The sequence below is a fragment of the Ambystoma mexicanum genome, chromosome 2p (assembly GCF_040938575.1).
Source record: "Ambystoma mexicanum isolate Mex_15411 chromosome 2p, UKY_AmexF1_1, whole genome shotgun sequence".
In the NCBI taxonomy this organism is placed as follows: Eukaryota; Metazoa; Chordata; class Amphibia; order Caudata; family Ambystomatidae; genus Ambystoma; species Ambystoma mexicanum.
The window spans coordinates 445,383,208-445,409,227 of NC_090923.1; the positions used below are offsets into that span (position 1 = coordinate 445,383,208).

General features: G+C 44.1%; 1 protein-coding gene across 3 annotated transcripts in view; it reads right to left on the reverse strand.

Moving 5' to 3' along the window:
• Positions 1 to 26,020, reverse strand: part of EOGT (EGF domain specific O-linked N-acetylglucosamine transferase) — a 728,283-nt gene that overhangs the window by 478,054 nt on the left and 224,209 nt on the right. For all 3 annotated transcript variants that reach the window (XM_069643797.1, XM_069643799.1, XM_069643798.1), the window contains exon 2: positions 23,132 to 23,356. In XM_069643797.1, the coding sequence (XP_069499898.1) occupies positions 23,132 to 23,341 (210 nt within the window). In that variant the 5' untranslated portion in view covers positions 23,342 to 23,356. The remainder of the gene's footprint in view (positions 1 to 23,131; positions 23,357 to 26,020) is intronic.

Genomic DNA, 26,020 nt, shown 5'->3' on the forward strand with positions numbered 1-26,020 from the left:
CCTTGAAAATATCACAGATATCCTTCTTGTAAACACACGTATAAGGTGTCCCACTGGGTGCAGCGAGCCCTCATATCCCCAATGCTTTTCAACCTGTATCTCCAGCCACTGGCGAAATTACTTAATTGTTTTGATATGAGATTGTATACATATGCAAATAACACCCCAATACGGTTACATAAGGATGGGTTTCATTCTTTAACATCAATTTCTATCCTTGTAGGAGAGCTGTCAGTGGCTGGATTAAAAATAATAGTTGAAATGTAATACAGTGAAAACAGATTCTCCCCTGTGGACCCATTGGCAACCACTCATTCTGACATTGTGCCCTATGCCCATGCCGATCCTCTAGTGACCAGTTGCGTAATCAGGAGTTCAATAGGTAGTTTGCATTCATCAGTTTTTCCAGATTAGGGAATATCTTTCTCTTTTCACTTTCAGCAATCGAGCTTGATTCATAAATGAATTTCAGTAAATATGTATAACTTGGATTGCCCAATTACTTTCTGAAATGTCTTCAAAGAGTGACAAATATGCTGGTTAGTTTCTTTCTCAATATCTCTAGACAGGCCTCAACAACTTGCACTTATCAACAGCTACATTGGCTGCCTATGAGTAAGCGCATTAAATTCAAGGCATTGTGTATTACTCACAATGCATGTTATGCCAGAGCGCCAGGGTTTATCTGAGTTGCATTTGAATGTGTCTCTCACCTTGAGCTCTGCTTACCTACATCTCTTCACACTAAACAAGCATGGAAAATGTGGCAAAAGAGATTTTTCCCATCGGATGTCACTACTGTAGAGGAGCAGGTAGATGCTTTCTCACTAGTTCCTGCCCCTCTCAATACCCTCATACTGAAATGGTCGGAGAAGAGCAGTAAACGGGACCCCCCCCTGTGTCATTCCCATACCACACTAGTGTACGAGAGACGTTATGCACTCAAACAGCCGTACAGAATGTACCCTCACGTTGAGCCAGTAGAAGGATGTCAGCACGCACGTATGGACATCATGGAGCGTTAAGTGAAATCTGATGAGTAGAGTTATGTCATAAAGAAGATATATGAACTTATGTTGAAACGGTATGAACATGGATATAAAAATACTTATGAGTAACAATGTAACTGAAGCACGAAGAGAAACATGTACCCAAAGCTAAAGTAATTCAAGCTACCTCAGAGACAGACTAAGGCTGCAAGATCAAGAGACGTGGAAGAATAGTTCTGTGTGAAGAACCAATGATTCAAGGATGGCACAGAATAATGGATGAAATTTCAATAATTAAGCACAGAGCACAAATGTAGTTACATGCATAAACTCTGAATATGGGGAATTCCTCATAGATTGAAGAATAAGAAAACATCTGCGAAAGCCAATTGTTGGTCAATTAAACGTGCTTATGAGAAAGAGTGAGCAAGTCTCTAGAGGCCAAAAGGAGCATGTGCATCTAGCATAATTAAATCAAATAGCAGAAATAGAAGGTTGAAATTGACAAATTCGTGGCCTGCTAACACATGATTTCGGAGAAGAGAACAATGGCCATTCATTAAGCCGCAGACAAAGATAGTGGTGTGCTTACACTCCCTTGAATGTTCCAGGTCAGTGAGCAGTCAACAATGTCAACTACAAAAGGAAGACTTTGGTTTATGGCCTACCAATCAGAGGTGATGGACTAATTGGAAAACGGGGAGCAGTGTGACGGGAATCAAACACCAAAGTTTTGTTTCGCTTACGTGCTGCTAAGAGTCGAAAGCCCAAGATTGGAATAGTATGCCAACCAATCAGTGGGTTTGAGGAACAAACTAACATACAATGTTGCTTACGCTAATCAACTGCCATTTTGTCCACTATAATCAGTACTATACGTATTTAGAGGAAGTTCAAGGCGTGCCCTACAAATAAGGGGTAGCCAGTGATGCACTAATCCTTATATATTCTATAAGTAGATATGTTCCCTTAACCAGTCCCTTCCCGTGATACGTTTTATGATTTGCCACGTAGAATGACGTCATAGATGACGCATATTGGGGTATATAAAGACCTCTGTGTAATCAAGCTGTGCTATGAGAGTACATGCATCAGTACGATGTTTGTCTGATCTCCCGAATTTGAATAAAGTAGTGTTTTGCCATATTCTTTGAGTCTGTCTGGTTATTTGGTCTGATCTTTATTTGAAATTCCATCTAGCACAAACAACGCTTCAAGGTGCTAGAGCACATTTGGTAGCAGTGCGGATGGTTATGGTCTAATGGACCTAGGCCCAGATCCAGACTTCCGGACAATCGACTGATCCCGTCATTAGCTAGACGATCATGGATCTTCCTGCAGAGAGCGGAGCACATAAAACACGTGTTAGAAGAGACAGTCAGCTGGTGCTCCTTTGACAAAATTCCTGTCGGGTCCCCGCAGGTGCCCGGTGGACGAAAGGTGAACTGGTCGATAGAGGGAGAGTCGATGCTAGGGGGACTTCCGCTGAGCCACAGACGTAAGTAGAACATCGATAGGGCAAAAATGGAGGGAGGGATTGTGTTGTAAATAATAAGTATAACAAGTAACAGGATTTTCTTTTTGGAGGGGGGTATAAAGAGAAATAGATACCTAAATTCCTGGTTCCAAGAGGGACAGAAGGGTACGCACTAAACAATTAAAGATTCCTGAGGCAAGGACTGCAGAAGAGTGCGTATCAACTCCAAAATGGAGTGAAACAGAGAAGGGATACATTTACTAAAGAATTGTAAAGCAAGGCGTACGCAGTACAAATGAAAAAGTGCATGTGTAGGATAATGTAAATGTCAATATAAAGCTTTTGTTGTGTTTAAACAAATAGATATGAAAACTATAGTAAAAAATTAAGGTGATTGGTAGATTTTTTGAGCAAGAGATTGACGTCAGTTAGGACGGTAAAAAAAAACAAAGAAAATGAATATATAAATAAAGAAGAGACTCTTGAAATACTAATAATAACATAATGAGATCAAACTTGAGTGAAAGTGTAAACGAAGGAGCAAAACAGACTATCATTGCATACATTTTAAACAAAAATGTAAGCAGCTAAAATAGTTCCTTTTGAGATTATAAACAGTGATTGCTGGTGCTTGCTCCAATTGATAAACGTAGTTTATTTGATAAAATAAAGAACCGGATAAAACATCGGGTAAGTATCAGGAGTCGAGATTGGCTCGCCCTTATAGGGAACACTCCTCTTTTACCTGTGTGTAGGCCACTGCCACGATATACAGCGACGATAAGGAAATATCATTCGGAATGGGTTTGAGGCCCGACTAATAAGACACTCATGCCATGCCCTCAGGGGTCACTGTCGAAAACCATATTTCAGAATATGACAACTTATCTACATGCCACATATAAAAGGAAAACGTTGCAAAAAAGGCTGCCCATTTTAGAGTAAGGGAAGATATACCAGGGTGAGAAAGAAAATCCAGCCGAGACGGATTGGATGCTTAGTCAGCCTAAAGGGGAGGATAAAACGCTCTTGGCTCCCTTACCCCTCCTGACGATAAGAGTGCAGACAAAGAAGAGAAGGGATTTTACCCTTTAACAGAATTAAAAGAAGCAGCGGGGTATGTTAATCTAACATATGTGCCCCCAGCTTATAACAGCAAGGATAATGCAGAAGAGAGCAAGAAAAGAGAACGCAAAAATATAGTAACATGCGATGAAAGCAAATACCGTAATAAGAGAAAGGACAGACAGGACATATAGAGGAAGAAGCAAAGAAGCAGAAAGAAATAAAGGCTAAAGCTAAGCGTTAGTACAGAATGAATGGAGGGAAGGACAAATATTACTTAAGTTAGACGATAAAGGCCTTGACGGGGTTCGAGAAAGAGGAAAGAGAAGAGCGGGAAAAGAAGGAGAAGGAAGAGGAAAGAGCATACAAAGAAGAAAGGGATAAAGAATGCAAGCGAAGAAGATATGAGGCATGGAAAGAAAAGGAGTGGTTAGAAGAGAAGAGACGAGAAGGAAGCCCAAAGAATGAAAGTACATAGGTTGCAAAGAAGGCGAGAGTAAGATGAATTGAGGGAAATTAGGAGAAAATAAGAAATGAGCAGGAGTAGGGGATTTAATGATGGCAAGATAGAATATGTATGTCCTAGGATCATAGTGCCGAATGATGCATGAGAAAGATTAAAGAAAGAGAGGGTCACAACAGCCCCATAGGGAGCTAAAGTAATTATGACTACAAAGAAGATGAAGTTACTTATTGATCAATAAATGCGCAGTAATGCAAGGTAGAAAGGAAACATACAGAAGCATGTTACAAAAGGTATATATAACGTGGCTAGGACGGCCATGATAAGAAAATGGACGCTGATGCATGTCCGATACAACCAAGCTACTTCAGAGACAGACTAAGGCTGCAAGATCAAGAGACGCAGAATAATAGTTCTGTGTGCAGAACCGACGATGAGTCAAGGTTGGCCCCGAATAAAGGATGCCATTTTAAGAAATAAGCACAGAGCACAAAGGGAGTTACATGAATCATCTCCGAATAAGGGAAATTCCTCATAGATTGAAGAATAAAGAAAACATCTGCGAAAGCCAATTGTTGGTCAATTAAAATCACACAAAGTTCATATGAGATAGAGCGAAGCCAAAAGGAGCAAGTGCATCTAGCATAATAAAATCAAATAGCAGAAAATTGAAGGTTAAAATGGACAAACTCGTGGTCTGCTAACACGTGATTTCGGAGAAGAGAACAAGGGCTATTCATTGAGCCCTAGACAAAGATAGTGGTGTGCTTACACTCCATTGAATGTTCCAGGCCAGTGAGCAGTAAACAAAGTCAACTACAAAAAGAAGACTTTGGCTTATGGCCTACCAATGACAGGTGATGGACTAATTGGGAAAACAGGAAGTAGTCTGACGGGAATCAAACACCTAAGTTACGTTTCACTTACGTGCTGCTAAAAGAGTAGAATTTTCAAGATTGGAATAGTATGCCAACCAATCAGTGGGTTTGAGGGAAAACCTAAAAAACAATGACCAATCCACTGCGATTTTGTCTGCTATAATCAGTAATATACGCATTTAGGTAGCACAAGCCTTGCCCTACAGATAAGGGGTAGCTAATGATGCACTAATCCTTACATATTCTATAAGTAGATATGTTCCCTTAACCAATCCAAGTAGAAAGACGTCACAGATAACGCATATTGGGGTATAAAGACCTCTGTGTAATGAAGCTGCTCTGTGAGAGTACATGCATCAGTCCGATGTTTGTCTGGTCTCCCTACTTTGAATAAACTAGTGTTTTTACATATTCTTTGAGTCTGTCCGGTTATTTGGTCATTGATCTTTATTTGTAATTCCATCTAGCACAAAAGACGCTTCAAGGTGCTAGAGCACTCTACTGTGGAATTGTATTCCTATGCTTTTTATCGTAAATTTAGAAAAACTTTAAAAGCCCCTTTTCCCTGGTTAAACCATATCAGTGTGCACAGTGTGTTCTGGTGTTGGCACAGAGCAGAGCTGTGCTTGGCTTTGCTGGACTTTTGTTGGAGTGGGAGTCTATCTTCACTGTTCACTAATTCCATTGCAGGCGGTCTTTAAAAACCCCTACCTAACAAGGAGCATGCAGTGTGTTCTGGTTAGGCGAGTCCTTGGTCAAACGGGTACGCTCAAAATTCTGCCCTCCTTCTGCTGCCATAACCCGGACTCAGAACGCACAGCGATCCTCTTCAGATGTATTTGTTTTATACGTTTTCCTGTGTGCTGAGGGATGAATTGCCTATGGTTTACTGTCTGCGAAGCGAGAAACATATTATGGGATCTGAACAAGAGCAGTTGGAGAATGTGGCAAAGTGTTTGTACAGATGAGCCCGTATTCCCCCATACGCCCGCAGTGGGTAATTTGAACCGATCAAGCAAGGCTGCATTGGGTGAGCAGGGACCATCAAAGTCTGTTATGCCGATTACAGAAGTACAGTCAGGTATGGCTAAGGTGGGCGAGGAGATGGCACTGCACTGTTTTCCTGGTACTCCATGGAAAAGAAACAACACAAGGGTTCATGCTCACTGGACCACGCTGACCCGGAAGACTTACTTGACTCGAACTTTGTATCAGATGTTTCAATCTTAGCCCAAGTGGCTTCCAATGAGCTGGCTAAAAGGTTTTGCTTATCCCTAGGTGCTCAATGTTCACAATATTGTACTAGCACTCCAGGGGCAGTTATGGATGAGGTTCAGCTCTACAAATCCAATGCTATTTTAAACACCTACAAGGGCAGTACAGAGTGAGTTTCCATTGGATGATCAACTTGGCTCTCCAAAGAAGTACAAGCGCAAATCTTCTTCAACCAACCAGGCCCGACTTCCCCCATGAGCTCATGTTGAGCAGCCTTATAAGACTTCTCTGCTAAGTTGAACTTCATTGAAGGTTTTGTCATGGCTTCTGGCACTCCTTGGGGGAACTGACCGGATACCCGCTGTGGTGGTACTCAGCGGGTGGTTCGGCTTCTAGCTACTTCTAGCCAAACTTCCCCTTTGGAGACAGACCATGTAGTTTTTACCAGGTTACTCACCGTAGTGACCAAATTACTCCTAGTCCATAGTCCCCTTTCCTCCATACTTATGGGACATCTCTCCATCCTGTGGGACGGGACCGGAGCACTTTGTAAAAAGCATCCACATTTTTTCCAAAAATGTGTCCTTCCTCTCTTTCTATCCTTTTCTATCGCCAGGTCAAAGACCGATTAGCAATAACAGAGGAACCTTATTAGAGGGGACGGCGGGCGGGCGTATGGAGGAAAGGGGACTATGGACTAGGAGTAAGGTGGTCACTACGGTGAGTAACCTGGTATTACTCCTACGTCCCGTCCCCTTTCCTCCATACTTATGGGAGATTCCCAAGCACTCCTTACAGGAACTACGGGTGGCTGGAAATACCCCTCACTGAAACAGGATCTTCAGCACAGCCTAACCAAACTGAGAATCAGCCCTTAAGCTCATGTCGAGACAATAATGGTTACAGAAAGCAGATGGGGGAGGCCCAAATAGCTGCCCTAGCGATGGACTCCCAGGGGACATATTTCTGAAAAGCAACCGTGGCTGCCTTGCCCCGCACCAGGTGTGCATGAATACCCTTAGGAGGTTTCAGCCCTTGGACGGTGAAAGACTCTGTGATGCAGGCAGCGATCCACCGAGAAATAGTTGCCTTAGACGCCTGCTTGCCCTGAGGGTTACCGAAGATCACAAAACGTTGAGAAGAACTCCTAAATTCGGAAGTCCTGTCCAGGTAGAACTTGAGAGCTCTTCGGACATCAAGACAGTGCCTCAGAGGCAGGGTTCGGAAAAAAGACTGGTAGGGAAATAGACTGATTCAGATGGAATTCAGTCACAACCTTCGGCAGAAAAGCCGGGTTCGTCCGAAGGACTACCTTGTCCTTGTGAAAGACCAAGAAAGGGTGCTCCACCGACAATGCCTGGAGCTCACTTACTCTCCTTGTTGACGTAACTGCGACCAAAAAGGACACTTTCCAGGACAAGTACTTGAGGTCAACAGTAGCCATTGGTTCAAAGGGTTTATGGCACAGCGCCGTCAGGACCACATTTAGGTCCCATGGCGGGTGCGGATTACGAACCGGAGGGTAGAGGCGTGTCAAGCCAGCAAAATGCCTCTTCACCACTGGGTTAGTCGGGGAATAAGAACACTGGTCTGAAGAAAGATGAGCGGAAACCGCTGAGAGATAAGTCTTGCATGACAGAACATGAACCCCTGACTCTGCTAGGGAGGACACGAAGGACAGCACCGTGTGAATCGTGGCCACCCTTGGATCCAACTTCTTCCCCAAACACCAATGACAGAACCTGAGCCATTTACTCCTGTATTGGGATCTGGTCAAGGGTTTCCTGGCTGCCTGCATAATATGCATGTTATCCGTAGACACATTCAGATGCTCTAAAGACTTGAACTCGGGCACCATGTCGCCAAGCTGAGGGATTGAGGGGAGGAGTGCCACGTCTGCTGTTCCCCTTGATGAAGAAGATCGGGAGTTACTGGTAACCTGATCGGCGGATACACCGACAGGTGTTGAAGCTCTGAGAACCAAAACCTGGCCGGCCACCACGGGGCTATGAACAGAAGGGAACAGGTGAGGAGGAGGCTGAGGAGCGGGGAAAAACCGTGTCCGTTGTTGCCTACGGCGGTTATTCCCCGCAGTGGTATCCACTCTGCGAGATTTGCGGTCAAGGAAGCCCCTAAAGCCACAGGAGGGTCGACTTTGTGACAACGGTCTCTGGGTTTTGAAAGGAGCCCTAACCAGGACAGACAATGTCTTGGCTGTCTGCGTTCTATTCTTCGTCTTGGTGAGCTCTACATCTGTTGTAGAATGAAAGAGCTCCTTCCCATCGAACGGAAGGTCCAACAACTTGTCCTGCACTTCTTTTGAAAAACTTATTGGCATGCAGCCACGCCTGCTGTGAGGTATCAAGCCCCGAGCCGAGGTGTCTACATTATGAGCCGCAGCCTCCAGGAGATCCTGGGCCAAGACCCTGGCGTCGGATAGGCCACCCTTGAAGTCTTCCAACTTCGACCGGGATGTGCTCCTCAAACTCAGACAGACCTTTCCACATCCGCATGTTAGCTCCCGCTAATATCAACTCAGCATTGGCCTGCCTGAGCTGCAAGGCTGAGTTGGCAAAGATTTTCCTCCCTAGGGAGTCGAGGAGCTTGTCCTCCTTACCCAGGACCTGAGTAGCCGTCATGGAAGAGGATGCTGCAGGTCTGGATTGCAAAGTGGCTGCAGCCACCACTGTGGAGGAGGGAGGCAGACAAGACGACAGGGTCACCTCATCCGAGGAATGTAGCCTGTACTTCGCATCAATTTTCTTATTGACAAAGAGTACTGAGTGTGGCTTTTCCCAGACTCTTCGGACCTCGTCCAGAACGTCCTTCTGCAGGAACAGGCCGGTACGCTCGAAGGGAGACAGAGTGCACGCCCCAGAAAGCACACCCTCCTGCGGAGCGGGTGCCTCGGAACATCTAAGAAACTCATCATGTCCAGTACCCGGTCATGAAAGGCTCTGATAGAGCGGGGAAGGTCCTCATTGTCCTGATCGCCTTGAGGGTCATCTGACAGGTCAGGATCCTGCTGAGCCGTGTCAGGCACTGCCTTGTCCACTGGGGACAATGGAGGCACTGGCGGAAGAGCCTGGGAGGCACCACGGGCAAGGATGGCGCAGGCGGAACCACCGGAGGAACGGGCGGAGCCGGAGACGCAGGTGGACATATCTCCTTGAAAAGCCCTCTGAAATATTCCCTCATGGGGTCAGTGCGCATAAGCGCCTGAAATTTACCGAAAAAGGTGTCCTCAGGAGATTGTTTTGGAACCTGAGGAGGCCTCTCATGAGGTGGACAAATCCAGGGACGTAACGGGGAAGGGTGCCACACCGGCCCCTCCACCGACGTATCCACATAAATAAAGGGTGCCGCCCCCGCGGGCAACAAAACATTGTGCGGAAGAGGCATCTGGGCGTTCCAATCATAAACCGGCCGGTAAGGATGTGCACAAGGGACCTTAGGTTCACCAAAGGGGCCGAGCCCTACACCAGAGGCCGATGGTGTAGTTGTAGGGGTAGCACCTAAAATGGCCGCTGTGGTCGTGGCGGGAACGGGTGCCATTTTGTCCTCATCTGAGGGGAGCTGCGGCACGTGAGGAAGTAAGGCAGGTCGATTGATCAGGGGTCTTAATCTTAGCCTTAACATAAGGAACCTCGGCAGAGCTGGTACTATGAGGCCTGGAATGTTTTTGAGACATACCAACCGCCAAATTAGCCTTCGAAGGAAGGACCTTGGCACTGCCGGTAAACAAAGAACTTTTCTTCTTTGCCCCCTCAACAGGTCTGGTGTCACCACAAGAGCGGGAACGGTGAGCAACCGCTTTCACCAACAAGGCCTTGTCTGGCCACTCAGAACTGTTGGTAGCTTTAGCCTCTAAACGAGGGACCTCGGACCCAAGCCCGGTAACAGCCTTATCTGCACGGGCCTCGAACATCCGTTCGGTAACAACAAGCCCAGCCCAGGCCTCGGGGCGCACCCCGGTGTTGTTTTTGAGGGAAGCCGACAGAGAGGCCTCAGAGCGAGCTCCGGTACCCCAAGATTCAGTAGAACTGGGTCTACAAACAACCCCCACAGGAGGGGCCTCGGAGCGTACTCCGGTGTTCAAAGGCCCCTTACGGAGACCCTCGGAGAAAACTCTGGTAGAATTACTAGGGCCAACGGGCACCTCAGGGCAAACCCTGGTGACAGAGCGATCAACGCCCCTCCCGGACCAAGAGGAACCCGGAAAAGTATCCCCCGGCCAGGGTGCTCTGAAAAGTAAAGAACTTACCGGGCGTTTTTTCTTCTGGTCGATGAACGCCTGAAAATGTGAAGGAGGAGTTCGTCGGAACACCTCCTCCCACCGCTCCAACCGACGTTGAAGTGCCCGGACCGAAAGGGAGTCACAGTACAAAAAGGAGTCCCAACGGTGTTCCTGACCCAAACACTCTAAACAAAGAGGATGGGGATCCGCCCTCACGAAGCGACAGTGACACGATGAACAATCTGGAAAGTCTAACTTGAAAGACATAGACAGGCTAATAAACGAATGCTAGCGAGAGCCAGAGAGGAAAAAAGGGAAGAAAATCTTCCCAGGATGCAAGTGCGTCCGGCCCCGATCGAGCGGAGAAAAGGACTGATGGGCGATGCGTGGGGTGGAGCCAAGATGGGTGGGGTTACTGCCGCGTGCCGGGCCCCGCGAAGGAAAAAGAGGAAGGACAAATGTTTGGAAAAAATGTGGATGCTTTTTACAAAGTGCTCGGGTCCCGTCAAACAGGACGGAGAGATGTCCCATAAGTATGGAGGAAAGGGGACGGGACGTAGGAGTATAGGGCTAACTGTTCAGCCCACTTGGGTATCAATTGACTTGCCTGCTTCAAAGGATAAAAGTGCTGCAGAGCGGGAACTAGCCACCTCTAGAGCTGGGCTTGTTAGTTCGGTCTCTCGACCTGTCGAGTTTCAGGGTGTAGTTGTCATCACAGAGGCAGTTTCGCCCTCTCAGGGGTGTGCCGTTAAAAAGAAAAAAGTCCAGAAATGGGAAAAAAGATCAACATGATGCAGGGTCAAAGTAAAAAGGGCTGCTTGAAATGTCTCAGCTCAATAAAAGCTCAGACCGAACACATAGTCGAAAGAGGGGTAAATGAAGTGGCTGTAATGGGTGGTGGGGCAGGTTTGAATGAGGGCTTCCCAATAAGGATGGGGTTCAAGGGGAATGCCTTGATCACAACCTTTATGAAACCCAAAACAATAGCTAATGTATCTGATGGAAAAACAAGAAAAATAAAAGATAGTACTCTGCCAACACGCCGAGAATGCCACAATAAGACTACAAGGGAACAAATATGGCATTCTCCATCTATGTAAGGTTCGTAGTACACCAAACACTAATATAACGAATGTGTTTAAAAAAAAACAATACAGGCCTGTGACATATATGTATTCTGTGCCACAGATCAGAAGATTTTTCAAAAGTGAAAGATAATCTATTTTCTGTGCTTCTGATGCACAAAAGGATACATTCTTCTTTGTTCAACAATGAAAAAAATTCTATTCCGACTAAAAGCGTAAAGCAGGTCAGCTCTCTACAAAAAGAAGGGTCTAAATGATCCTAAATCATGTCTTCCAAAAAATTCTTTGGATTTTAAATTGTTGTTTGTCTGTTTTTATTGCAGTGACTTTGTTTGAAACAAAGTACTTGCTTACTGAAAGAAATATACTTGTCCTGAAGACGGCTAGAATAAAAAAGAAAAGACACTAGGGATAGTGTCTTATTGGTCTTTTTGCCAAAACATATGTAGACATATCCAAGGGATGAAAATAGAAATCCCAGTACATGCAAGAGCATAACAGCTCGCTCTCCGTTTTAGTTTTTGTTGCAAAAGATTAGCCCATTTGACAAATTTATAAAATTGTGTGAAAACATAGAAATTGTCATAATTTGTGCACATATGTCACGTACTAACCCCCCAACTTGACAGAACATAATATTGATAAAGTCGTTGAATTTGTTTTATGTGCATGTGCCTTGAGGACAGTGCACATTTTTCTTCAATTTTTTTTTAACTGTCAAGTATAAATGAATAACCTTTTGTGTGAATAAAACTTGTTTTAAAAGTATACTTAGTGTTCAGACATGATAAATGTGTTGGGATTCAGCAACCAACATTTTTGTGAAAGCCTGCCCGATATACAGCGGACTGAGATAGGGGTAGTCGATCTTAGTTTTTGCTTGTCTTGCCAAAAAGATGAGACCCGTCAAATGGCATGTTGAGAAGACGAGCCTGCACATCAGGTGCAAAACCTGACTTTACTGCAACCACGCAAACCTGCGTATCACGGTGCTCGTGGCCCTGGATCTGCTGGTACTATCCGCAGAATCCAATACAGACTGGTGGGACTCACACATGGTTCTTTGCCATTCTTAACAAGTGCCAGGATGCCGTCCCTCTCTTCCCCTTCTGGAATGGGATCCGCCGCCATGGAGATGCACTCCCACAGAGTGGGATTGCATGAAGATTTTGCAAGCAGACAGGTAGAGTTGGCTGATTTCAATGCCATACTCCCTGCCAAAATTACCTTCTGCGCCCATTCATCTACGCGCTTATAGTCCCAATCAGGAGGGATGGTAGGGTACGCGCCCTGCTTCGAGGTAGCCGTAGTTGCCTGGACCACCAAACTCTCAGGAGTGGGGTGTTTTGACAGGTAGCTGGCGTCGCTACTGGATGGGCGGTATTTTCTTGTTAGAGACTGGTCCACCACTGGATTAGTTTCCAGGGTCTCCCAATTCCTGGCCACCCTTTTATGTAGAGCTACATGGAATGGTAACACAGGATCTGTAGGCGGACCCTTGTCCAAAATATCTGTAAGAGCATCTTGATCATAAGGCGCTGGCGGTCTGAACCAGCCCAAGTACTACACCACCTTAGCCATAAGGTGCCTATATGAGTCTGCATGCTCACCAGGGTCTGGCTTGCTGAACTCCAGCTAAGGAGATGTATCAATCCCACTTGCGTTATGTAAAGCATCACACAAGTCCTGCATCCTGCTCTCCTCTGATATGAGGCACTCTGGCACATTAGGTGTGCCATACTGGAGCCCAAAGGGGACCTGCTCCGCCTCCACCGAACGTTCCTCCTCCTCAAAGATAGAAGTGAGGTTTCTAAAAAAATCCTTTTTCGGTAGAAGGACAAAGCTTTTCTCTGGTATGGAGGCCCGAGGCTTGGAATGCGTTGGAGGCGTCGACTGAGACTTAGCCAAAGCCTTTCTAGGAGGGTCAACAGGCTGAGCCGGTAAACTAGGCCCCACCGGCGTCAACTGTTTCAGCGTCCACAATGGCGCTGAAGGCCTGACAGGCGTTGAAGACGTAACCGGCACCAACAATGGCGTTGATTGCTTCGAGGGCTTCAAAGGCCAGGACCTCTCTCTTCGAGTGTTCCTACAACCCCTTGTCTCGAGGCCTGTCAATGGAAATCACGCCGAGTACCCAGGCTTCAGGGAACGAGAGTATCGGGTGGAGACTGCTACTTGCCGGCTTCTACAGAAGGCGCGGACGGAGCCTTACCCTGTCTCTCAAAAATCTTAAGCATCTCCATCCGGAAAGCTTCCCACTCCACTGGTGTCGATGTCTTGGAGGGGCATGTCACTCTCTCCAGGGTAACTCCTGACGAAGACGAGGAAGGTGACCGGCATGCCTCCGCTTCAATCACTTCGACGAGGACAAAGAGTGGCGGGAACCACTACGAGACCACGAGCGCTTAGACTTCTTCCGACGAGGAGAGTTGCCCCTCGATTCGTCAGTCGAAGCCCCAGCCGGTCGGGAATTACGGGGCTTGGACACCTTGCCAACCTGTAATTTTCCCTTTCGTTCCCGCAAGGCCTTGCCCGTCATGGCCTGACATTTGGAACAAGTATCCGTCTCGTGGCCGTCTCCCAGGCACCACAGACAGACTCAATGCGGGTACGTTATCGACATCTTGGAGCCGCACTCCTTACACTTTTTAAACACGGAACGAGGAGTCGTCGAGGTCGAGGACGAAGACATTGTCAAAGATCAAGTAATTCACAGTACTTCAAAAGTGTGAGGTGCGCCGAGTTTCACAAAGCAAACACATTTGTGGAAAAACGGAACTGAGGCCAACGGGCACCGTGCATGCTACCTATAACATCTGATGACATCACCCTCGACGGAAGCCTTCGAGGGACATCGACTCAACGCCATTGACGCAGGACGCCCTCTGCCGATTCTTTTTTCTGAAGCAGCCAAAGCTGGACATTACATGTCAAAGATGAGGAATACGTTGGAGGACACAATCCATTCGAAGAATTAGTTTTGCAGAAAAAAAGGAGCTAAGAAGAAAAGTTAGAAAAGCTGCAAGATTGGATGCTCTGCCACATTTAAAAATAATGAAACTTAAGCAAGCTTATAGAAATTGGCTGAAAGGTTTCCGCTACCTTTTATATGAAAGGGATGCTGAGTGTATGTCATCTGCTACCGTTTCTAAAGACTCTTCTGGCTTTTGGAGATTAATTGGGATAATGCCTCATAAAAGTGTTGGGACAAACTTCCAGGTAGGTTTGAGGGCTACTAGGAGTTCGCGAACTCACGGAAGGCCCAACACCTTTCCCCAAAAGGAGAATAGACCCGGCCAGACAGCAAACTTCAACAGCGGTTTATTGCAGCCAAAACTAATAGGGATCAGTACAAGATAGACCAAAATGCTGAAATGTCTCAGCGATTTCTGGCTCGCAGGCTAGTTTTGTGGGCACATCACGTCATAAGGACATCACTAACTGGGCCCCTCTCCAGAAAACCTATCGCCATCTGGGTTTGGGTGTTGATTTATAGTCCAAAACCTTAAAATTAATGTGGATTGATACTCTAATCCGTGCGCTGTTCACCAACCTATTAACAAAATTAGCACAAGCTAAACATCAGCAGCGGGAGTCTCGCAATCTGAGAACCATCCACATGGGTTCACACAGTAGTGAAAATGAATCAAATATTGCAATACTTTCTCCGCGCTTGATACTAGTATTCACAAACTGCTTATTGCCACTATACAAGTCCATATGCAGACAGCGCAAATGATTATAGTCCACACTGTGTGTTCAATCTGATGTTATCTTTATGTTGAAATTAAACGGTTCATAAACTTGATTACCAATAGCCGACACGTGTTTCGACCGTTGTGGTCGTTCTTAAGGCTATATTGGCCCAATTCACCACATTCAAATGCACATAAACGCATTAACATTGCCGTTTCAAACAGAATTTTGTATACATAAGATTGGCAATGGAAATAAATAAAACATTATATTTCATATTACCAATAAAAAATGTTTTAAATAAAAACATACCACACAGGTTGAAGTAGGTTTCGAGAGATGCAAGCATCCATGGAAATTAAAATAAAGAAAAGAACCAAATATTTAATTGACAATCTAATACACATTATCATGCCTAATGAATAATATGGTGAGTTAAGAGCTAGGTGCATTCAATGTCTGTTTATAATGTCATGTGACCACGCCAAGATCTGTTTACAATGACATGTGACCACGCCAGTTGACCACCCGTTGCTCTTCATCCTTAAATCGTCCAACCATTCACCGATGTGAAAAATCCCTACTATATCACCCAATTGTGCTCCCGTGGTCAGGTGTCTAGAAGTATTGAATAAGCGTACCCTTGTCGCGTATTACTTTCTTGGTATCTATATATATATATATATAAATAAATGTGATTATGAATGTGCAGTGATTAAATAGATCATTTGATTACCCAATATGTGTGCACACTATATGGATGAATGCCCACCTTATAGTGCTGCCAGGAAAACAAGACAGAATTTGTGGTGTCTTCTTCTAAATCTCTGGGATAGTTCCCTGTGACCTAAAGAGTTTGACAGAACACTTATAAGTAAGGCTATTAAATTGTGCTCGTACATACTGTGGAAATTATATTGTCTTATCCTACCTTTTCCTGGGTTCAATCCCTCGTTCCTCTGCCTCTTAAATGAGTCTGCTCGCGCTAGACGCAATGTTATATTATGTTGCATTGCGCGGCAAATCCGCAGCCGCAACGTCCGCTCGTCGCAATGACGTCACGTGCATGATTACGCGTGACGTCACCACGCACCGAACGAAGCACGACGCGTGCCGGCCGCCATGTTGGGTCCAGGCTAAGACCCTTAAAGAAACTTCCTCGGGATGGCCTCCCTGCACAAATATGTATGAATTTGCCTATATCAATGTCACATGCTGATAAAATTAAATTGCCTATTTTGCCATTGTTAGAATTGTACATTTGAATAAAGACTTCATTGGATTGATCCTACGCTGTTAAAGCATATATTAATAAGATGCGTTTCATGCCACTATACTATTAATCCATTGTATGAATACATCCTATTATACTAATAAGAATTTTCTATGCCTTATGCACTGAGCAGGTGATCAACATGGCATGTCACAGGCCATTTGGCTAATTGTATAAACCTGGATAAATCACAAAATTATGAATTTACAAAAAAACATACATCTCGTGGTCTGAATTTAGACCATGTTCCGTGGACCTCAAAAAATAAATTGTTTTGGCTTCCATTCTGTGTAGTAACAATTGGGTGTCCCCACCCCTCTTTCCCTTTTTGACTTTCATCAGCCCCAAAAATCTTACATCTTGTACATTATCCGTTTGGTGTTCTGTTTGCCAATGTATGGCCAAAGGTGTTTTTGGTTCTGTGTTCCTTAAACTTAACAAGTGTTCTCTGATGTGTATCCTTAGCTGCCTGATAGTACTCCCCACATAATATTTACCACAAATGCATTTGATTAAATAAACAACATAGCATGTTTTACAATTGATATGGACATCTATATTGATTGTATTCCCAAACTGATCCTTGAAAATTTTGCATTTGTCCCATGCATATTGACACTGATTACAATGTCCACACTTGTGAAAACCACCATCACTTTTAAGCCATCTTGAACCTGCTGGTTTAGGAGTAACATCCAAAAAGGATGGACACAATTTCTTCCTGAAGGTGAATTTGGGCATGTCTGTAAGAAAAGGTAGCAGGTCTTTATCCAGTTTAAGAATGTCCCAATGCTTACTTGTCAAACGATACAATGCCCTACTGTCTCCAGTGAATTGTGTAATAATGGCAATAGGCTGTGTTTGCAAATGACCTTTCCTCTTGTTGTAGACCAGATCTCTTTGTTTAGTATGCATGTATTTATTAGCTGCTTGATTGACACATTTATGACTATATCCCCTTTCAAGGAATCTTCTCTTAAGTAAAACACATTCTTGCTCAAAATCACAATCTCTGCTGCAGTTTCTACGAGCTCTGTAAAATTCACCTACAGGAATGTTATTTATGGTGCCTCGCTGATGCCAGCTATCTGAGTGCAAGACTGCATATAGTCCCTCTATAGCAGACTCTATATGTGTTAGTTTACTGTCCCTACCATGTCAGATGTCAGGCCTGGCCCATCCCAATATTGCGATCAATAAACAATGTTGCAGTGCGAGGGTCTTAGCATTGGTTTTGCCCATTGCTACCCATTGGCTGGCTAGAGCTGATGTCCCCAGGCCTGGGATCCGAAATGATTCTCCGCTTGAGGTGTACCTTCTCAAGGTAATAAGACCAATTATGTGTCTGCATTGTAACTTGTGTGCACCACCAAAGTATATGAGAGTGTTCACATCATACAACCCTTGTCCCTTGATGTATCATCTTTGTTGCAAGCTTCTGTCTATCGGCGTGAGATCGCTCCTCTTTCTAAGTGCCGGTTTCGATTCATCATCCAGCCTGCCGAGTCACATGTTCACAGACCGTGTTTCGGGCTTCTGTAGCCCCGAATTACTCTGAATTATGTGGATGTATTCGGATTTATTGCTGCTGGTGTTACTGCTGTCCAGGAAATTGAATATTGCTCGTATCATGGTGGGCTTGGCAGCAGCTCTGTCCCACGCGGTTGCTTCTCCTGTTCAGCCTGAATTCAGCTCAGATTTCACTGAGACAGTTGTGCCTACTGTGATTTTCCTAAGCCATGGCATGGCTTCTACATGGTTGTGTTATTCTATAGTTCTCCATATGTTAGTAATACGTTGGTTCTGTCTAGTCCCATAGGTGCCCCTGCAGTTCCATTAGGCTATTTGCATGTAAGCATCTGCAAGCTTGCTCAGGATCTCTTGCTTCTTGCAGTTTCTGTGTTGCTTCGGTTAAGCTAATGACAAAATAATAAAGCAGAGGCAGTATGTATATGTATCTGTCCTGCAATTTATAGAACTGTTCCGCTTGTGTCCTTCATGCATTCGGGTGCATGTTTTGTGTCTTGATGTGCGGATGGCACGTGTGCTTCCTGTCCAACGCTGCTATGTCATGGTGTCTCTAACTAAGTCAGTAGCGTAGCTTCTTGGTGCTTTAGTCAATACTGTCAATTGAAGTCTCCTTAGTTGCATCCTGAGGCTCCTCGTCCACTCTGGGTAGCGGTTGCACTGCTCCTGGGCTGTATGGTTGGCTGAGTGGCTACCTCTCGACATACTTGTCTATCATATGAGCACTAGGAATCGGTCCGAACTAGTATGGGTGATCCCAGTGTTAGTCCCAAATAGGGATTACTGCGAATAAATGAAGACACACCAGTCACAAACATATATATATAACAATTTATTGTCGCTTAAGCAGACCCAAATTCACCCATAACTGTGTACAGCCATAGAAAATGTGAGCAAAGGCATGGGGGAGCGAACATTATTTATACACTTCTAAAAAAAACACTTACAATTTGTTCTAGTCCATCATGTGATGATAGTTCATGACCTGTGAACGTGGGTATTTTGCTATGGCAATGGATGTTGCAGTGCTCTGCATCATCCTGCAGACAATTTACTGTCTGGGAACAGAGCAGAGTGGGGTGTAGGAGTCTATCTTGTTCCAAACACAAGGTAACATTCCTCGCGCTCCATCATCTATGTTGTTTCTTGACTAAAAGGTCCGTCTGTATTTCAACTTAGTAGCTCGGGCTTTCAGGAATACACATGGCATGAATTGTGCTTCTTTTAATCATCTAGACGCACATTTCCACAATTAGCCGTGAAAACTCAAGAGAGTCAGGAAGACAGGAAGGCACCTAATTTATAGATTAGCCACATTCATGCCAGCTCTTCAAGGCTTTCATTTAAAGAGAATGGGCCTCATTACACGGTAGGCGGTAAGGGTTAACGGCCACCGGTAAGGGTACCGGTGACCATTAAACCTTACTGCCTTATTACGAGGTCCCTTTGCGGGTTGGTACTTTAACGCCTGCTTTTAGCAGGTGTTAAAAAACGAACCCGCAAAGAGACCTTGGTGCTAATTACGGTACCGTAATTAGCGCCTTCCCCATTCCCATTATGTCCTATGGGGGCAAAAATGGGAATGGAGAAGGGCCTTGGTGAATGGGGAATTACCGCCCCCGCTCACCTTGGAGTAGGGCGGTAATTCCGCCATCCACCAAGGCGGACACAGTAAAATACCGGCGGCAACCATGGCGCTAATAGCGTCATGGTTACCGCCTACCGTGTAATGAGGCCCAATGTGTTCAGCAAATTTAGCATTCCTGTGCAGGGTCATGTTTAAAGAGCTTTCAGAGAAGTGACTTTGTAAATCTTTACTGCTTGTGGAATGAAAACCCGGTAAAGCGAGCAAAACAACCAAGATGGAGTTCAGAAGGCACGATTGCGCAATTCAATGTGTATGTGATTAGGCCAATACAACGCAATACAGAATGGATGTAGTTTTAAAGCGGTGTCTGCGGTTCTTCTTCCGGGCCATGTAGTTGATGGGAGGGGGGCAGGGGTAGGATCCAACCATCCCTCTTCCAAAGTCATTACAAACGCAGTTACTCTTGGGGGCCCATTGGGAGTCGCACTTTATTCATCTTTACTCACTCCTGCGCCCTGTGCCATATGGGCCATTAAGTGGGAAAATATTGAATGCTCTGGGGTACGACATGCTTTTAAATGTAACCTTAAAATCTGCACCACTGCTGTAGGCTATGGCTCTGTTGCAGCTCTTTCAGAACATACTAAGCAGCCATGAGTTTCCAGCATCTTGGAAGGATGCTATTGTGATTTTTAAAAAGGGAAATAGGGCAGTAGTAAACAGGATCCACCTTATCTCCTTTTCGGATGCATCCTATAACATATTTTCCATGTTTATATTGCGGTCTCTCGAAGACTGGGCAAAGGACTCTGGTAATTTGATGTTAATCAATCTGGCTTTAGAAAAGGCACTAGCACTTTTATACTTTGCATTTCTGGACATCTTGAAGGCATTAGATTGTGTTGCTCGCCTTCGTCGAAAATTTGTGGAAAATGCTAAGAGCGATCGGCTGCCCAGAGTCTTTGGTTGACATTTTAGAGTAACTGCAAGAAGGTACTAGATTAGAAGTTAGGCTGGACCAAAGATACTTCTATTGTGGTTGGTTTGATGCTGAACTGGGCCTGTGCTAGGGCTCCGTGATGGTCCTGTTTTTACTTCATCTTTATATTCCGGATATTGGGGCATCAGTGCAGAACATTGGGGCCATTCCCCCGAAACTGGACTCTTTAAAAATACATTACCCCCTATACGCCGACAATCTGGTCTTTGTAGACTATACTCCGGTTGGCTTACAAAGATCCTTGAAAGCAGCAGGTGAATTCTTTAAAGACCTTGACCTGAACATAAATGTTCCTAAATCCAAGGTCCTGGTGCTAAATCAGCTGAAGGGGAGGTCTGGTAGTAACAAATTCGCCTGCCGGATTAATGAATAGAGATTGGAGGTGGTGGATAAATTCAGATATCTGGGGGTGTTACTTAAAACCAAGTTGTAGGCGGGCTTGGCCTAACAGGCTCTTAAAATGAAAACTAGTTCAACTGCCTCCCAGTTACTGGTGGTCGATAATAAGTACAGGCTGTTCTCTTTAATTCTGGTTTTGAAAATAAATGTACAATCAAGATTATTGTGCCTAGGTTAAACCACGGTGGAGAGACCCGAGAAGATAAGCTCGACAGGTTGAAGGTGAAATCCGTCATTTGGAAACATGTGTTCTCTTCCAATAGGGACCACTTTCCCAGCCGTTCAACATATTTTGGGCCTCACATTCTTGCAAGCATGGGTTAGCTGGCGGAGACTGCAGTTGTTGGGATGCATCATACTACCCCCGGCAAATACTCATCTTGTGCAACTGAATGTTATCCAGAAGCCCGGTGGTTGCAGTTCTCTGAAGGACTGGGTGACTTTAGGGGACTTAGAATGGTTTCTGGGTGAAGTTAAAAAGAGACTGCTCGAAATTGATTGGTTCAGCAATAGACAACATCTGGGGTCATATAAGATATGTGACCATTCCAGTATAGATATAAAGCCTTACAATGTTCCTCAGACGTTTTTCATTAGACACTGCTCTAAGAAAATAAGACTTCTTGTTGCGAGTAAAGTTAAACTTGTTCAATACTAACGATGTTATAGGTGCACGCAACAGAATTCCAAAGAGAAATCGGCTATGCAGTTTCTGTATGGTGGAGAGGTAAACATTACACCATTTAATGATTGAATTCACTGCACTTTGTAATTGCCGTAAAATTGCCTTTGATATATATTTTAACAAAATGCCTTTCTTTTCTTGGGAATTGGTGATTGCTGCGATTAATATTTAGAAAAATATATTTTGGGATGATTCGTTTGTTTAAGTGATTTTATGATTGCAGACTGTGGCCTGGGAGACTATGATGCAATTTTAGGTGTGATAATGGAAGCATTTTACTGCTATTCATGTAATTTCTCTTGAGTATTATTCATAGCATTTTATTTCTGCTACGTCTGTCTTAATTTGTGTTTTAAAGTTTCATATGTGTGTAAAGGTTTGCTTGTTGAAACTATATCACACAACAAATAAACCATATCAATCAATGCCATGGTGTCCTACAGCGTGACCTTTGTGAATACAATAAACAAACATACTTGTACAAAATAACAAGGATATTAAGTTTTTTTTTGCATTTTGGGAGGATAGCTCAGGGGCAATGCACTCGCCTTGGAAACAAGACAACGCGGAGCAACACGGGTTCGATCCCCGAGTCTGCGCTTACAAACCTCTGGGTATTAAGCACATTATAAATAACCAATTATAATAATAAGACCTCAGGTTAAAGAGTTCATGAGCCTCACGTGCCACAGGGAGAGATTCAGGAAATTCAGATAAACAGTGTGAAATGAGTAGAGAACATTTACTTGGCATCTTGATTTTGAAAAATATGGGTCATTGAAATGTCTATATCTATATTATGACATTATTTCTCCTTTTTCAGCCCTGGTTATATAAAGAGTGATGTTAATATTACATAATGTGCATGTTCTAAGCTAGGTAAAATCCTTCACTGTTCTATTGATTTGAAGTATGCATTCCATCAAGTCTCTCATCTGCAGCACACTGGCCCTCAGGTGATATACCCTATGAGAATACAATGCCACTCCCATGTTCTGCCACAGGTTTGTACCAGATACCACAGTGTACTTTGCCCTGGGGAAAGAAGGGATGTATGACTAGCACGATAAAGCTGCCAATGTGATGAGCCACACTGCAGGCTTTCACTTCTGGAATGTACTGTACCTGGAAAGGGACCACCTTAAGTAATAGAAAATCATTTGACTTTAATAGGGATATAGGATAGGATCAAAAGCGTTGCTGAAGAGTGGCTGGGGGGGGGCATTGCCCCAGGTCTTTTGGTTGTAGCCCCAGATAGAAGCTCAGGGGCTACAACCAAAAAGGTTAGCTAGCCCAGAGACCAGACATTAGCGTAGACCCAGATCTTTTCCAGGCCTAGCAACTCACCTGGTAGGCGTCAGTCTTCTTGTACCCTTCTAATGTGTGCTTTAGTAAACAGGACGGGGTCTAAATAGGCATGTTAAGTACAGGCCAGGCATACATGACCAAAGTTTTTCAGATCAGATATTTAAACTTAGGCAAGATTGCCAAACAGAACAGCTCAATAGAACACAAGGAGTAAAGTTTTTTTGTAAATCTATAAATCAGACTTACCTTAAATGGACATTGAATGTCTTGCTTACATATTGAGGCAAGGTGCCTATTGTTGTGTAAGAAGTAGGGAATGTGCTCTTCTGGCAGTTTAATAACTGTGTAGTCATAGTTTGGTTGCTTAGAAATATTTTTTATCTCAGAAGGGTTTCCGTTCTGGGGACTGGCTAATGTTTCACGAAGCAGTACGCCAACTGCCAACAGTATCAGCATGACAAGTGACAACCGCTGAAAAGAGAAGTGAAATAAAACATATTGAAAACCAATTTCCAGATCTAGTTGTCCTTATGGTTGAATTCATTGTGGTTCTTCTTTCAAGAAACAGTGATTCATAACCTGTGTCCCAATCATTATTTACCATAAGGAGGATGCAAGGGGAAGTGTGCAATACATGTACTGTACCACCAAAGATTGTGTATGCAAGATCCATAATTTTGATCCACCCAACAGAACTGAAAAATAAAGTTATGTAAACATTCAACGACATGCAAAGTGGTATAGTCACTCCAAGTTATAGGCATATGCTCCCCTGTACGGAGTCAGGCACGAGGATTAAGGAATCTCCAAGGTGGGAAAGATGTATCCCTTGTAAACTGCACAACTCGTGTAATCCAAAAATCTGTGGCAACAAGTAAAATTATATCATGTCTTTAACCATACGTGTTATATATCATGGGTACCTTGTGAGCCTTGATCCTCCAGGTTAATAATCACAAAACAAAACGTGGATATCTATGTCACACCCCAATTGTTGAAATATTCAATTGGGATTTAGACGTTTCTTTTAATCATAAAACACACCTTTTTAATTTTTTGTACCAAACAACACTTCGTTTTTTTAAACAATTCACCTATACACATTCTATGGCCTTTAGTAGGGCCTTCATACAAATCTATAGAAGCCCTGTTTATTATTGATTCCATCACAGAAGGGGTGGTGTGCTAACCAGGCACTCCTTCCCATAACCTCCAAGCCCAAAGCATAGTGTATGCATATGCTATGCTGCATCAGTATCCTGACAATCCTTCTCTTAAAGGGTTCTATGTCATTTAATCAACTGTTTTTTTTTTCGGATGGGTTTTTTACTAATATTTTTCAATTAAAAAACGCATTGAATTAGATTTCTGTTTGGGGGGTTCCACTCCCAAGCACCCCATACTCTATTGTTTTTTCTCTATTCTCAAACCCCCACCCCTTATATGCTCTATTCCCCCTCCCCCTATATGTTTCTATGAGTTTTATCATTGAACATCTTTCGTTAGAAGAAATATCGAAAAAAGGTCTGTTGATGAAAGGACGTTGTACCTCTTTAAGAATTCAGGGACATTAAATCTAAGCATAAAAAGAACTCAATGTCAGAAGAACTAACTTTATTGAAGGGGACAACAAGTCCCAGAATCCCAGTGGTACTTGGACAAGAAAGAGGGTTGAAGAGGCATGCAGATGGAGCAGTCAGGCAATTAAGCCTAGTGGTCATTGCAGTAGTCTGGCAATGGAGCTTAACAGCACATACCTGAAACTTGTTACTGAACCTGGAAGGCATAAAAGGCTCCCTCAGAAAAGGAGAAGTGGAAGGAGCTGGAACAACAGCTGGAAGGCAGGCTGTAGTAGTAGAAGTAGAGAAGAAGCACAAGGCTGGCAACCCTTGAAGAAGTGGGAGCACAAGAGGGATGCCAGAATGTGGAGACAGACAATTTTGCCTGCAAGTTCTGAGAGAGTCCTGTTCTCCCAAAATCTGAAAGGCAGAGTCTGCACAGCGGAAGGCGTGCAAGAGACTAAGTTTTCCACATGTGAGCCTTATTTCCGTGACTGCAGAGCTGTGAAAGTGCAGGAAACTGAGGCCAGAAACAAGAGGCATGGTCTCAGGGGTCAGGGCTGGGGTACTCTGAATTCGAGTGGCTAGACCAGAGATAACCATGCAGGAGAAGGGTGTGGGTCACCAGCGAGCCAGAAGCAGAAGAGTTAGTGGAAGCAAGCGTCTAAGAAGCCAGTGAGTCAAGCACAGTGGTCTAACACTTTGTGTGAACCTCGTCGGTAACTGTTTCCAACTCCTTATTGAGTCACGCATGACTTTATGCGAGCAGAAGCTACTCGTTATATTGAAAGTGCGGTTCACAATAAAAAATGTAGCACTCGCATATACTGTGAAAGATCCAAAGTTCACTTGAAAGCTAACGTCATTGAAGTCCATTTTTGAACTACTTAAAGACTGTTGCTGTCTAATGGAGTGGTCGCGTGTCCCTAATTAAAAAGGAGGGATCACTCTCTAAACCATTACCGAATACCTAATGTTGACAATGCACAAGTTACTATGTATCAAGTCTGAAAACTACATCAAAAGGAGGTTGCGTGTGCCTAATTGGGATTCCGACAGGAGGTAAGAACTTTATCATTTGCCGTTACACAGGAATACAATCCTCTCTTCATCTTTAAACCTTGAAATCTATTTTAAAGCAATGCTGCGTGTGCCTAATTGTCTTTTCAACTAAGAGACTGAATCTTATATTGTGTCCAGAAGTGATATTCTTTAAACTCTTTTCATTGTAGAAATTGAAACTATTGAAGAGAACATGCATTAACTAAGCCAAGAGATAACCCCTTTCTATAGTGAAACCAACCTTTCCATTAGTTAAAGAGGCACCCAACTGCACTGTGAAGTTGTTAACGCTCAAGTGGCATAAACCTCAAGTGTACCAGTATGACCTGAAGCAGAGAGCGTGGCACCAAGGTATTTGGGTAATTACTTGGAGCTGATTAACAGAAAGGTGTGAGTAAAGCAAGGAAGAGGAAATAATTGCTTGTGAAGAATATTCTGAAAGTAAAAACAGCCTATGGTGCCAAAGGCTGCAGAAGCCAGAGAGAAGTGAGTCTTGTGCGAACAGATATAGGCC